Source organism: Strigops habroptila, chromosome 5, assembly GCF_004027225.2.
Source record: "Strigops habroptila isolate Jane chromosome 5, bStrHab1.2.pri, whole genome shotgun sequence".
NCBI lineage: Eukaryota > Metazoa > Chordata > Aves > Psittaciformes > Psittacidae > Strigops > Strigops habroptila.
Window position 1 is genome coordinate 49,259,871 of NC_044281.2, and position 15,630 is coordinate 49,275,500.

General features: G+C 38.3%; 1 protein-coding gene across 5 annotated transcripts in view; it reads left to right on the plus strand.

Annotated features, from left to right (window-relative positions):
* The window catches only part of ZRANB3 (zinc finger RANBP2-type containing 3), a 50,870-nt gene extending 36,150 nt beyond the window's left edge, over nucleotides 1–14,720 (plus strand). For 4 of the 5 annotated variants that reach the window (XM_030486572.1, XM_030486573.1, XM_030486571.1 and 1 more), the window contains 12 exons: nucleotides 18–137; nucleotides 662–841; nucleotides 2,251–2,403; nucleotides 3,050–3,521; nucleotides 4,477–4,680; nucleotides 5,192–5,283; nucleotides 7,080–7,181; nucleotides 8,503–8,645; nucleotides 10,676–10,819; nucleotides 11,711–12,104; nucleotides 13,167–13,298; nucleotides 13,831–14,720. In XM_030486572.1, coding sequence (XP_030342432.1) covers nucleotides 18–137; nucleotides 662–841; nucleotides 2,251–2,403; nucleotides 3,050–3,521; nucleotides 4,477–4,680; nucleotides 5,192–5,283; nucleotides 7,080–7,181; nucleotides 8,503–8,645; nucleotides 10,676–10,819; nucleotides 11,711–12,104; nucleotides 13,167–13,298; nucleotides 13,831–13,929 — 2,235 coding nt within the window. In that variant the 3' untranslated portion in view covers nucleotides 13,930–14,720. Of the gene's footprint in view, nucleotides 1–17; nucleotides 138–661; nucleotides 842–2,250; nucleotides 2,404–3,049; nucleotides 3,522–4,476; nucleotides 4,681–5,191; nucleotides 5,284–7,079; nucleotides 7,182–8,502; nucleotides 9,945–10,675; nucleotides 10,820–11,710; nucleotides 12,105–13,166; nucleotides 13,299–13,830 lie in introns of those variants that run through there. The other variant, XM_032919938.1, reaches the window with a different exon arrangement.
* Nucleotides 14,721–15,630: the final 910 nt, after the last annotated feature.

Sequence of the window (15,630 nt, forward strand, 5' to 3'; positions counted from 1 at the left end):
TCTCTGATATATTATAGGTTCGCTACATACGAATAGATGGAAGTGTTCCTTCAGCAGAAAGGGTACATCTTGTCAATCAGTTTCAGAAGGATCCTGATACCCGGGTTGCTATTTTGAGTATTCAAGCAGCTGGTCAGGTAGGACAAAAGAGAAAATGTATGAAATCAGAAACTTGAAGAGTAGAGATACTAAAGGCATTGGTGACAGAAGTGATTTACTGAAGGCAGTTTATCTTCATGTTCTATGTCTTTTGTAGACTCATATATTATTTAACTTTTTTACAAATAATGTTAACTCTTTAAGCCTCTCATGAAATTACTTGAGTAAAAGCAAGAAAAGCAACAGCATCTCATTCTTGAATAATTAGCAAAAACTCTATTTCTCCAAAAGTACCAGATTAATAAGAAGCAGATGTTACTTCTGTTATGAAAAGCTGTGTGCAGTCTTTGCACAATATTGAAGTATTTTCTGAATCTTACTTATATCTGAGGCCCAAGGAAGAAAATAGGCCCATCTGCTGTTGAGGTGGTCCCTTTTATTTCCATGTAAAAATTTCCTGTACAACCTTTACACTTTTCCCCTCTCCCCCCCCCCACCCAATTCAGACATTGAGTTGATTGTGGAATCTTTTTTCCGAAATGCGTATACTTATTCTGTTTAGGGTTTAACTTTCACTGCTGCTACTCATGTTGTGTTTGCTGAATTATATTGGGATCCAGGCCATATTAAGCAAGCAGAAGACAGAGCACACCGAATTGGGCAGTGCAGTTCTGTGAATATTCACTTCCTTATTGCAAAAGGAACAATGGATATTCTAATGTGGGCAATGCTGAATCGCAAGGTATGTGTGGAGTAGAACCAAATAATCAAGAACTTGCTATGGTTAAGATAGCACTTAAGTGCATGTACCAAATAACATTAACATTCTTACTTATCTGGAGGACCTAGAATTGCTAATCATCAAAACGTCCATGTCTGGTCTGAATTAATCTTTTCTAGCTTTTTGCTCTCCATTTAAGATCCAAACATAAATAAGATAACTCTTTGCCAAGATTAATGAGATGGTTCACATCTATATATTGTTTTTTTTTATCTTCTAGCTTTTTATTGATTTGGTTGTTCAGTTTACAGTTTTAGGGTTTTCTGCACGCTCATAACAGCTAGAGTTTGGTGTGGGATTTCTTTTTTAACTGGATGAATATTGTGCCTTAATTAAACTTCAGTTCTGAGAGGCAGAAGCGTTACAGTAATCTTATCATCCGTTGCCAGATTACACAGTCCTTGTTAGGAAGAGTAGTTCCAGTCTGCTTTCTTTGCTTACTTGGAAGATCTTTGAGAATTCACAGTAGTAAGAAAAATAATTTGGCTGTTCTGCTTCTGTGACCTTTTTGTAGCCTTTGATACCATTCATTAGTGTCTTGTTTTGATAACTGAGATGTGTTAGTCTTCTGTCAGCTCTTGTTTTCTGATATTTCCAGAAGTGTCAAGGTAGAAAGAACTGCCTTTCAAACTCTAGTTGTCAGAATCATTTGAGATTGTGGCTACACAGGATTCATTCTAATGCAAATGCTGACTTACGGTTCTTGTTCCTGTACTTTGCTGTTCCTGTGTTGTAGTGCTTCAGCTGTTTGTGTCCATACAGTTACTGTACTGGGAAACTGATAATCTTTTTTTTTTTTTTTTCCCCAATGTTTTTCTCTCCTGCTGAAAGTAATCACAGCTTGAAGAATCTGGGTACTAGAAGCTGTGTGTGATGTTCAGTTGGGGATTGAAATTCTGTGTTCTAATTCCTGTAGGTACCTCTGAAAAAATCTCCATCAGTCTGGTACATTAAGAGTCTCCTTAAACATGGTACAGATGGATCTCAGTATATTCACCAACAATTTAGCTTACAAGTTCTGTCACTAAACTGCTTTTTACAGTTAATTCTGCCTTTGTCTTTGCATGCCAAGCAAAAGGTGTTAAGGCTGTAAGAGAGGTACCCAATATATACTCTTTTAACTTAAATAAATACAGACATTTTATATACAGCTTTGCAAGTCGCAGTGTGCTAAATGCACTATTCATTGTTATTTTTGCAGAAATGGATACTGGAACAGGAATAGTTTTAATCACTGTTTAATCACAGTTTCTTACTTTGCAAATGCTGAATTGAGTTTGCAAGGGAAGCAAATTGAGTGAGTATAGGTAAATAAATTTGTTCCAACATGTGAATTCCTTGGAAACTTTATGCAAGTCGTCTTTCTGCAGGCCAGAGTTACAGGCAGCACCTTGAATGGCAAGAAAGAGAAAATGCAGGCTGAAGAAGGTGATAAAGAGAAATGGGATTTTTTGAGTTTTGCGGAGACCTGGACCCCAAATCAAAGTCTAGAAGATCCCAAAACTGAACTTCTGTTTACACATGTGAGACTCGAAACTTACATTTTTCTGGTTTATTTCATTTAAAAAAAATAAAACTGTTGGTTGCATAAGCTTTCTGTGCACTGCAGACTTTACTAATGGAGAAGCACTAAATAAGTAGGAAAAGTAATATAAATTCCATTTTAAAAGTTAGATGAAGTTGGAAAAGTGCTCTGCTGGGTATATATGTCATCTACAGGCTTCCAGTGGGTTCTCATGTTATGCTTGGGTGACTGACTCACACTCAGAGTCAAATACGTAATACCTGTTTAAACTACGTCTTTAATAACTGTACTGAATTAAATTTGGTATTATTTTAAAAATAATGTTTCTAAGCCTTTCCTTGTAATGGGCATAATCAAAACATATAGCATGTAGCATACCAGGTCTGTGTATTTGTTTTCTTACAGTGCTATTTCAGAAGTTTCATGAGAATACTGAAAATACCTTTTACAAAACAGAAGAGGAATGTTCAATTGCTATTTCTGCTAGCTGTTTGTTCTTAAGGAAAATATCTTTTGTTTCTGTCTCCAAAGTAAAAATAGCTTTTTGTATTAGAGGGTAATACTAATGGAGGAAAATCGTAATTTTAACAGCTTTGATGCGATAATTATAAGCGGGGTTTACATATTTCTTTCCCCTTTCCTAGTTCGAAAAGGAAAGACAGCATGACATACGTTCTTTCTTTTTCCCCAAATCATCCACTGAGAAGAAACGCAAAATATTTTGTGGTAGTGAATCACTCCATAATGATTCAGAACCTTCTGAAGGTACAAAAGAAGAGGATGCAGTGCAGAGCAATGAAAACCTGGATTCCACAATAATAAGTGACGTGAATACAGTTTGTCATGAAAGTACCTGTGAACCTGAAGCTAAAAGAACAAGAAGCATAAGTGGATCTACTCCAGTCAACTCCAGTAAGAAAAAGAAAAAACCTTTGACTGGAAAGAAGCCCTTTTTGTTTTCAGAAAAAAACAGTGAAGAAGTCCTTCCTTGCGGCTTCAATACTTCAAGCAAAAGCACAGCTTTAAGTAAAGTTTGGCACTGTAGCATCTGCACTTATAGTAATAATAAATTGCTCCCTTACTGTGAAATGTGCAATTCTCCTCAAAGCAGTAATGGTAAGTAACGTGTGCTGCAGAGAAAAATATGCATTTTTCTTTTCATTTGTGATTAGTTTCAGAAAATACAGTATTTTTGAACGTACACACAAATCCAAACAGAATATGAAGAATGCTGTCTTTATGTGAACAGGTACCCATTAAGTGATCCTTCTTGATTTTGCTTTTCCCAAGGATCTTTGAAGTCTAATTAGAAACAAATGGAAAATTCAGATAAATGTTAACAGGATATAAATTCTGTGAGGAAGGATGTATTACTTGGTTTTCTTTGCAGTAAATGTAGCTCTCCTTTTCCTTGAGGTTTATGGTTATTCTAAATCCAATTAAATTGCAAACTTTTTCTCTACTTCTCAGAACTAAACAATGTGGTATTGGAGTTTTATTAATTTGGGTATTGTATATTTGTTGTGAGAGACATTACCTGGAAAATATGGCATTTCTTGCTCCAGCAGGCCAAAGTAGATTTCTTTTACTTCATCTAGCTGGAAACTTAATAAAACATTTTCATAAATCTCTCCCCATATTTGCAATTTTAGTTGCAAACGAAGGAGTAAGGAGTTTTTTTCTTTCTTTTTTTAATTTTGTTTAAGTTTCTGTGCTTGTTCAAGTAAGGACGGCTTCTGAATTTTGCAGGTATAGCTCAATGCCTGGAAAACTACTTTGTGTGTTTATGGTCTGCAATAACTGTATATAATATAGAATTGCTAACTGCATTGTATTATTATAGAACTGCATATATTTTGACAAATTAAACTGGGTGCATGAAATTGCACAGATGGAAAACTTTGTTCCATGTGATTATACTCCTAATATTAAAGTTAGCTCTAGTTTTCTAAGTAGTTGCACCATAATAGTATTAGAGAATAAAATGCAATTTCTTTGTATTTCAATTATGTAGTCATGTCTCCACATATGTGCTCATTAGGTACCTGTTTGTGTGTTTCTTTGTCTACAGTTGAGAGAAATTGTGAAGCTCCAATAAGCCAATCTGAAGAAGACGTGCCAGAGGACTCCAGAAGAAATGAAGAGAGAGCAGAGTGCAGTGCTGAAGATAGAAGAGAAGATTTGGGGGAAATGGTGACCCAGCAGTCCGTTGAAATCAGCGAACATGAAACTGTTGAAATTGAAAATGAAGAAAATGAAAAAAAGTGTGGAGACGGTAAAGTGGGACTCCTATGAAAGAATGATTATATCCTGTTGCAAAACTGAATTAAATGCCTCTGGCATGAAAAATAACTAAAATAAAAGCCTACACGTTTGATAGACATACATGCACTAGCACATGACTTTCTTGTTTTAGCCTGGACTGTTTATTGAATTTTGATGATGGATAAACCCAGCCTTTCCATACAAGTCCTGAAGCAATACAGAGTTTTTGGCTGACTTAAGAACTATGTCAAACTAGCAGCTGTGAACCTGTACAGTTTTATTGAAACTTATGATGGCGTTTACTTGTGTTCAGGACAGCCACTGGCAAAACAGATGATAGGTAATTCATGAGAAACAGGAAAATAAAATACACAAATATCTTAACAGCTTGCTGCTTGAGCTGTGTAACTCATTATGTTGTTCTGGAATTAGATACATGTACACATTTGTAATTTCTGAGTAGACTGAATGGAATGAATGAAGAAAAAATCTTTTTAATGTCAACATTTTTTCTCTTATAGGAGAGGTAGATAAATCTGACACACTTCAAATATACGATGGGCTTATGTTTTGTGCAAGCAAGAATACTGATAGAATTCACCTCTATACAAAGGTAAACTTGAAATATGCATGTTTGTTATACTTTTAAAATTACAAAGTAAAATGTTGTCCTATGAAATGTCTATGTATGCTTTCATTTTTCATACTTTATATAAAAAGACCAGTATTTTTGTATTAGTGGAAATGTACAAAAATTAGGTAGGTTATCATTCTTGTTCTTTTTCTCAGTGGAACCAGGTAATAATTCTCTAGATGTATAACTTCTAACACTTAGCTTACAAAATGGAGCTGATATGTTAGATGTATGCTCAGCTCATCTGCTGCAAGTAATAGTTGTTTAAGATTCTAAAGACTAGAGAAGACTTGAGAGGGGATCTCATGAATGTATATAAATACCTCAAAGGTGGGTGCCAAGAGGATGGTGCCAGGCTCTTTTCAGTGGTGCCCAGCAACAGAACGAGGAGCAGTGGCCAGAAACTAAAACACGAGACGTTTCACTTCAACATGAGGAAGAACTTTATGTTGAGCACTGGAAGAGGCTGCCCAGGAGGGTTGTGGAGTCTCCCTCTCTGGAGACATTCAAAACCCACCCGGACACGTTCCTGTGTAACGTGGTCTAGGCCCTGCCTTGGCAGGGGGGTTGGACTAGATGATCTCCAGAGGACCCTTCCAACCTGAAGGGTTCTGTGATTCCTTTTTTATCATAGTGTCTTATCACCAAATATTTTTAATAGAAAAACATTTAAAATAAAAATGACAGTGAATCCTGACTGACTCAATAAGTAAATAAAATATTGTCACCACGTTTTCAGAAAGCTTGACATTGGTGCTGTGTATAAGTCAGTAACTTCCTGAATAAAACACATCATCGTTAATCTGCAATGGTAATGGGAGTATGGAAACTAGCAGTTGGCAGTTTTCCAGGTAATTTTTCAAGGGGGAGTCAGGACTTTCCAATTCCTTCTTTTAAGGGATAGAAAAGTTCACTGAGAAGATTTCTTCAAAGCCGCTGAATGAGTCAGGGTGTTGAGGTGCGACTGCAAAGCATCACAAATAACTGAGGGCAAGTCTTTGAGATAATACATTTTTATTAGACTAAGTGCTGTAGCTGGGAAAAAGTCAAAAAGAGCGTCCTCTTGTATGTGAAAGTGTTTAATAAACTGTATGCTGCTTCCTGTTTTCACACATTTTATTTAAAAATGAACATGCATTTTAGATGGTACGTAGGAAACTGTATATTGGTCTGGGTTGCTTTTTGGCTTGGATTAGAGCTTCATTATGCCAGATATGGCACAAAATCTTTCTGCTGAATGATGAGACACTTCTCTCAAATGTTTGTGAATCATCAGTAAGTTTCTCAGTCATATGTACCCAATGGGAAAACTTTTCCCTTGAAAATTAAGTAAGTGGAGGAGAACTTGTTCAGACATTTAAGACAAAAAAAGATAAGGAATGCTTTACCTAGGATTCTGTTTTAAGTTGTAATAAAGTGACATTCTCCAGTCTACAATCATTCATTTTCCTCGGAAATTCAATCAAGAGGATTATAATTTCAGTTTCTTAATGTAAGGCAGTTTGTGTGTCTGACCTATTTTCAAAGAAAAAAAATGAGACATATTCAAAGTTAAAATTTTCACCCTGTTTACATTTACGTATATTAATGTGAATCATCTTTCTTGCATCTGTGCTGTTTTCATTCATCTGTGGGTTATCATTTGTTTCTGGAAAAATCTTAACCTTGAGGAACTAAATTGGGTAGAAAGGGAGGATAATTCACTTGAAACAGATATGGTTTTTTTCTAGAGTGTGCTACACTGCATCTGTAAACAAAACTGTTTGCTTGTCTAGGATGGTGAACCACTGAATCACAATTTCATTCCCTTGGACATACAGCTGGATAACTGGGAGGATTTACCAGAGACTTTCCAGCATAAACAAAATCGTTCATTGGTAAGAACAAATTCTACTGGCACAGCAATATAATATTTAATATGGAGGGCACTGACTTAATTCTTTTAAATAAATGCAGAACACTTTCAGGCCTTGGAATTAGGTACAGTTTCATCAATGCAAGCAGATCTTATAAATGTTGATGTGAATATTAATTATGCAGTCTGTTACTTTGGCAAATTATCATGCCTCCTGTTAACATTTCAGTAGATGGAATCAACCAGGCATAATTTAATTTCTCATTTACAGGATTAGTAACTAACATTCATAAGTCAACAAAATAGCTTTTTAAAGGTTATGACTTAAATGGGGCACATTATGAATAAGAATGTGCTAGATTGTATCAGAGCTGCAGTTACAAGCAGGCCTCCACTCTCACTTCTTGCTTCGGTCTGCTAACAATTTTCAAAGCATTGCAGGGCACAGCTCCACTGAGACATGAAGCTTCAGTTAATTCAGTAATAAAGATCACATTTATAATGGTGTTTGAGAACATAAACACTGTAAACCCAAGTACTCACTCAAGTAAGGAAATACAGAATTTAAACTGGATGTGCAATATTATCTGCTTAACAGAGTTTTCTTTACTGTTTTCTCCATTTAAAGAAAAATGTTATTTGGAAAATCAGATTCTGTTGTACAGGAACAAAACTGATTATTTTTGGTAGGTTCTCCAACAAGGTTGGAACTTAATAATTCTTAAGACAGAAACCTGACTGATTCAACCAATATTTCTGTGAAGCACCTAATGAGTGGGTGACACAAATGTTGCTGAAGGATTTCAAAGCTATTTGCTAGACTGAAATGACAAGTTAAGAATCTCATGTTTGTTTGGATTGGGTTGTCCATAAACCCAATTATAAATGCTGTTCAAGTAATGGAAGCAAACTTTCCTTTTCTGAGAGATTGGCTACAGCAGCAGGATGGTTCCCATAAGAAGAAAACTCCTTTGCATGTCTGTTTTTCCCATCAGCAGTCTTGCTTACACAAGAAATTTTACCTGAGACTTTATCCAGAAACCCTTCTCCTGTGGCTATATCTTCAATTAGTAAAGGCTGTTTCAGGCCTTATTTTCTACCTTCTTGGATCAACACACATAGCAAAACAGTTCTTGTAGTTAATGACAAAGCTGTCACAGTTCTTCAGCAGGTGGGGGGGGGGGGTTGCAGCTTGTATGAAAAAGGACCTGGAGGGACCATCTCCAATCATACCAGCTGTTTTCATCTAATTTTGAATGTATTAATTCATAGCAGTCTTTCACTGTAATGAAATAGTTCTGTGTAATGTCTGTCATGCTGCTGACAATAGCATTCTCTACCAGATCCTGAAGTTTGTGAAAGAATGGGGACATCTAACAGCAATGAAACAGAGGATTGTCAGAAAAAGCGGTCAGATATTTTGTAGTCCTATTCATGCTGCAGAGTTGTTGTCTAAAAAGCAGTCGGTGGTCAGCAGCACAAAAAGGTATGTGGTTCTTAATTCTTCTTCCTCTTACTAACTGCTGCAGGAAGTTTGATATATTTAATGTAACTGTGAGTGGAATGATGCTGAGACTAAATTGGTCATTTGATGATTGCTTGTCACACAGTGACAAATGCACGTAGGAAACCGAGCATGTCAGTAAATCTGTTGGAATGGAAGTGGAATGCTTCCCTGTCCAGCACTGTGCTGCATTCAGCAGCTGTTCTGCCTTTGCTGCACTGCATGTTTAAGCATCTGGAACTTGCCAGAGATTTTTGAGGAAAAATCCTGACCTCAGGGACTCAACGGGAAAGTAAGGTCAAAGAATCTTGTTGTTTTCCTCATCTGGAAGCAGAAATAAATCATTAGTTGCCATCAATGATTCAATGTTTTATTCATAATTGACAGTTTATTCCAACCCTTTCTGATACTCAGTTTTTCTTTAAGCAGTTTTGTTCCCTGGGAATGACATTTCTCAAAACTATTGTTTTCCTTGCTGGGCGTCACTGAAAGGGCTAGTGTTTAATACTTGTTAAAATTGAAATTTACCTTTTTTTTCACTTTCTTTCCTTTTTCTGATATGCTGTCTTCCCTGGCAGACATTCGCAGCTTCGGTGTTGTTATTGCTTTCCACAGGACTACTCGTGTACAGGTTAATTCACCAAGGTGCCTCTGCAAACTATCCAAAACCCTTTTATTCCTCTCAGTTCCTAGTGTTAAATTCTCCAGGGTGACTCTATTTTGGCTGTAGGTAAGAATTCAAGTAAATAAATAAGAGATTGTAATTCCAGTAATAAAAGGAGAAGCAGCAGGTAGTAAGTGTTTCCTAATCTGTTGCCTGACTGTGCCCTTCCATAAAATGTAGGAAATATCTAATTGTGAACCGTATTAGAAAGCCTGCCATAACCTACAGTGGCCTGCTAAGGTAGTATATAGGGCTTGGTATGCTTATAGTACAGAGAGGTGTGCTTATGAGAAGTTGTCTGAATAGTGGGTTTTGGAAGAATGATCAGGGTGAAGCAATTTTACAAGTTTTACTTAAGGGCAGTGTTTTGTATGTTTTCCCATTAAAATAAAGTGAGTTCAGATATGACAAATGGAGCAAGGAGTCCTCCAGAGCTTAGAAAGCTTTTTGGACTTTACCTAACTGGAACAAATGGCTTTCAGGTTTCACTGACAGGCAGTATCATAGAATGATAGAACGGTTAGGGCTGAAAGGACCCTAAGATTGTCTAGTTCCAACCCACCCAGCCATGGGCAGACTCACCTCACACTAGACCATGTTGCCCAAGGCTCTGTATAACCTCACCTTGAACACTGCCAGGGATGGGTCATCCACAACTTCCTTGGGCAATCTATTCCAGTGCCTCACCACCCTCACTGTAAAGAACTTCTTCCTTATATCTAACCTGAACCTCCTCTGTTTAAGTTTAAACCCATTACCCCTTGTCCTATCTCTACAGTCCCTGATGAAGAGTCCCTCTCTGGTATCCTTGTAGGCCCCCTTCAGATACTGGAAGGCTGCTATGAGGTCTCCATGTAGCCTTCTCTTCTCCAGGCTGAACAGCCCCAACTTTCTCAGCCTGTCTTCATACGGGAGGTGCTCCAGCCCCCTCATCATCCTCATGGCCTCCTCTGGACTTGCTCCAACAGCTCCACGTCCTTCTTAAGTTGAGGACACCAGAACTGCACACAGCCCTCCAAGTGGGGTCTCATGAGAGCAGAGTAGAGGGGCAGGATCACCTCCTTTGACCTGCTGGTCACACTCAAATTGCTGTTATTTTTTAATTGTTATATATCAAAAAAACTTATCTGTTTGCCAGTTAGAGCTGAATCTGGTTTTAGAAAAATGTATCTTACTTAATATTGAAGTATTACGGTGATGTATGCTTTCCCAAGCTTTATTAATTCCTCATCTGGGAAATAAGGAATGTTTTAAGAGAATACGCCAATCTTGCTGCAGCCAGGAGTGAATATTCTTTGAGGGAGATTGTTCCCTTTGTATATATTGACAGAATTATTAATTCCTTTAGGTATGTGACCAAGGAGGATGTTGCAGCAGCTTCCCTTACCAAAGCTAGCAGCAGTGGGGGCAGTGTTCGCCTCATCTCAAAACAAAGTGGAGTTTATCTGAGGAATGAAAATGCTTCTACTGACCAATCAGGTCACTCCACGAAGTAAGTTTATTAATGCAGTAAGGTGATAAAGCGTTTTCTCCACAGTTTTGCACGGTTGTTTGGTTTGTTTGTTTGTTTGGGGTTTCTACAGTACCAGATTATGTGCTATGAGTGTTTACCTTGCTGAAGTACAGTGTTTAGATAAGAAATTTGCTGTAATGCTGCTAATGAGCTATGTTTTATTCTTAGAACAATTTAGATTACAGCTGTTGTCTGCTGATACAGCTGCTAATTAACTGAGTGATTAAAATGAAACAAGAAAATAGCTACACAATTCAGCTCAGGCCTGTTTGTGAGGTCAATAGCAAATTGGGGACACAGTATTTTCTTCTGTTTTGCCTCAAAATTTAGAAAAAGGGAGAAAAGAACATGAAAATTCCAGACAGAAAATGCCCTTTTAAAAAATGTTATTAAACAGGCAGCATTTATCCTGCCTGGAGACAAGCCTTGTTTAGTGTAGGGAATTCATAGGTAGCCATGAAGGTTCCATAGAGAAACCAGGATGTTTTCTTTGACTTTTTAACTTCTGTTAAAGAGGGACCTGCAACATTTACATTTATATGTGTACATGCCTGATTGATAGAAACTACCATTTCTTTATAAATACAGCATTATTTCAGTTAATAATTAAGTGTATGTGTGTGTAAGATGTACAAAAAACCCCCAAACCTGTTATATTGACAAATTTTGTTTTTAAATGGAAATGTAAACCAAGTAGATGATTTGCACTGTGCATGTACCAATCTAAGCAAGATATTATTTCAACTAAAATTGGTATTTCAGAGCATAAAAGATATCTAATGGGCACATTCAGTGCTTAAATAAAACTACTGAATTGCATTGCTGAGTAACCTCCTTTGGTGACAGCTGTGCTTTGTTCTCTGCAAACAGGTTGCTTTCAGAAAATGGAGGAGGTCCCTTGGCTCTTCAGCTGGAGCAGGCTGAAGCTGAAGGCTCCTCCCTATCCAAGGGTTATTTGCAAGCCTTGGACAGCCAAGGGAACCCCCTCTGTCTCAGCTGCCAGCGCCCAACAGCTCAGCTTGAGCCAGGCTGCCAGACCCGTCCCTGGGACACGCGATTCTGCTCTCATGCCTGCCAGGAGGACTTCTCTATTCGCTCTAGTCAGAGCTACCTGAGGACTAAAGTGTTTGAAACTGAACACGGTGTTTGCCAGTTTTGTAATCAAAACGCCCAGGAGCTTTATCTCAGCATCCGCGATGCACCCAAGAGTCAGCGTAAGAAACTTCTGGAGAGTTCCTGGATGTCTCACCTTCCCCTGGGGCAGGTAATAGTACTGGTTTTTAAGCAGTAACAGCTAATCTGTGTGTTCATGTAGGAGTCCAGAGAAATCCAAAATGTTCTTCTTACAGGTTTAAGATAGGTTAATGTAGCACGAGCCACAGCATAAGAAAAAACAAATCCTTAAAGAAAACCAAAACAAAACCAAACACAAGAAATCCCAATGTCTTCTAACACATTTTTCGTTTCTAAAAGGCACAGGCATCAGAATTCTGCACTTTATTAATGAACTTTATGGTTATGAAGCAATTTAAGAATGGATGTGGTCTAGCAGTACGAGATTATTCCTACTTTGCAGAATGTTTGGTGTAAGAGCTTAAGAAAAGCCAGTTGTCCCAGCTCGAAATTCTGCTGCAGCAGCTACTGGTTCTAAGTTGTTTATCTAAATTCTCCAGCCACCTGTTGAAGCTTGGGAAAGAAAAACACAAGTTAATTTACCATCACAGGTGGTAGGTATGAGATCAGCTTTGTTTCTGCTAGCTTTTGAAAATGTGGTAGTGCACATCTCGGAAGACTGAGACATCTTGCAGAGTGGGGTATCTTGGAACCTTCTAGCAAACACAGCTCCATGCTAAGTTACAATTAGTCCTTCACTTTCTGAAAGCTGGCACAGGGCTTTATTACCTGAGGTTTCTCAATGCTTGCTGTTAGAATTAGCACTGACTTGACTTGATCAAAAACTTAGATGACAAACACCTAGTTAGTCTTTATTTTTTGTGATGGAAATATAGCTGTTGCACTCTTTGTGTTTAATATCAGCACTTGATGAGACAATGGCATTGAACATTACTTACTGAACCTTTCATTCTGTCTTTGATCAACTGTGATGTGCTTCAGCATGCTGCAGGCTAGGTGAAAATATCCCAACTAAAATTACAGTTGTTTGCTTGTCTAGTGGGAGTAACAAGAAAATGCTGTCTTACTTTCTCTAGAGGAAAACTATAAATAGCTACTTCCTGAATTATTTTCTTATTCTTATGGTAGAACACACATGTGGTTCAGAAGGAATATCTAATGCTTCCCCTGTCATGTCCTTTGTTTACTGCAGTTGAATGAAATTATAACAAACCCAACAGAAGGCCAGTTCTGGCAGGCGGACCATATCAGGCCTGTCTACAGCGGAGGGGGACAGTGCTCCCTGGAAAACCTTCAAACTCTGTGCACAGTCTGCCACAGGGAGGTCAGTGTGGTCTCACCCGAAATCCTCACCCTCTCATGCAAAAATGTTGCGGAACACGCACCAGGGCAGTAGTTGTCATCAAACAAGTGTTTTGGTAGAGGGAGAGAGGTAATGTAGGCTGACCCCAGGTTCAGAGCAGGTTGCTTAGCACCCCCTGCCCACCCTCAGGGTGAAGCCTCCTCCTGGGAATGCCCAGGCAGGCATGGGGCCTGCTCCAGTACCTCCTGCCCCTCTGTTTGGCAGTAGGAGACTGGAATTAGACTCCTTCTCAGCCCGGTTGTCCCCCGATGAACCCCAGTGCTGTCAGCCTCTCCATCCCATACAGTGAAGAGGGAAAGGCAGCATGAAACTGTTACAGTATGATAGTTTCCTCAAGATTTGGGAAAACGTTACCTTAATAACCACTTGCATTTTACTATGTTATCTACTGCAGCACTAGACTGAAGTTTAACTGTGGGCTAACGCTTTCCAAGGGGCACACTATTGCCAAGCAGCAATACTTACTGAACAGACCTACCCTTCTCTTTTGCAGAGAACTGCACAACAGGCCAAGGAAAGAAGCCAGATGAAGAGACGTTCTTTAGCTACAAAGTACAGCTGTGATATCACAAAATTTTTCGTGAAGATGTAAAATGCAAAATACTTGCAGGTACATTATAACTCACGATCCAGTATGCTTATGTAGTTTTCCTCATGCACTGATTAAAAACAAGTCTTTGTAGTCCATCATGCTGGTGATAGAGGTAAAAAAAATGCAGAATTAAACCCCTGACATCATTTATAACATGGATGTGCTCACCCAAGACCTTCTGACAATCCAAGGTACTTGATCATGGTTTTATTTTTATGACCCTGTGGTTTAAAGCTAATTTTCTCTGTGTAACCTTACTGTGACTGTGAAGCATTTACTGCTTTCTTATTACGGGGTAGTTACAGCTGTGAGAATTTAAGTTGAAACTGCCATTGGTCTTGCAGGGTTTAGTTGTATCGGGGACATTATGGACCAAGCAGATCTCTTAGTTTAAATTCTTTGCTTTGTTCACATGTCAGAACTGCTGGAGAAAACACAGGCTCTGGTATCTGTTATGGCAAAAACAGCGTGCTTGAGTGATTTGTTTCTTCTAGAACTGTCTTACACAGTTCTGATCAGCCATCAAAGGCCTACTACTGGCTCTGGGCCTGACTGACAGGACTCTGGCAGTTAGAATCAATGTCTACTGAAACCTGGTTTTACTTAAACCAGCTTGTATTAAAAACTTAGTCATGACAAGGAACAGTAAATATTACCAGTCATCTCATCAGAGGTAGTTTCTGGAAAATGCTACACTCTTTAACAGGAGTGTGGAGACACTGGATATTCTGGCCTGGTTATGTGGCTTTCTTTACGGTTATTTCAAATAAATAAATACTTTCCTGTTTTTACTGGTGAGGTTTTTTTACGCCTTATCTGTCTCTCCCACACCCCCTGAGTGCCGCAAGGCAGTAGCAAATTCATAAAGCACATCCGCACACTACACAGCCTTTACTAAACGTACATGCCTGCAATTTCAAGTACATCTAGTTAAAATAAGCTGGAAAGCTTTCTGGGTCAGCCTTACAAGAAAAATTCTTAAAGTTTTAAACATCCTTTTTCTCAGGTAAAGATTTAAGACAAGGTAGTGGGGCAAGTGCACTGTTTTCTATGGAGTGAAACTGCCCCTTCCCAGCAAAGACACCTTGATGTAACAGCCCAAAAAAAGTGCTACATGATCTTTGAGTTCTCCGGGTGTGATTAAAGGAACTGCCTCTGCCGCAGTTTAAAAGACCAAGAAAGAAGAGCCTGATTGATAACTAACTGTGAAGGAATTTCAAGTTTCTACAGCCATTACAAGATGCCGTACTTTAATGTAAAGTTTTATGAAGACAGCACAGTGGGGAGAGGAGGAAACCAGGACTATCAGGGAATAAGTTAAAGACTGCATCGGGCTAATTGCTAAGTAATTTAAAGAAGCTACACAGTTAAACAACAGCTACATTTCTCATCCTTTTTATCAGAGGAATTTCCCTCAGGTAAACACAAACCTGGAGAACTAATTCTTGACAAGATTTTCTCTGAGGAAAATTAACTCTTCTTTATCCTGAACATTTGTTTTTTTTTTTAATGTGATACTGCTTAATCTGAGGGAAATACTCTTGCACCTCACCCCTATCCCCTCAAAAGTAGTTTTAGGGTAACTTCTACTTGAGCGACCCTATTACTCGAGATAGATAGAACTTAGCTGTCTACACTTAATACACTCGCAGTCACAAACTGTGCTGTTCCTAGGACATTATGCAAGGATGGCATTTAAAA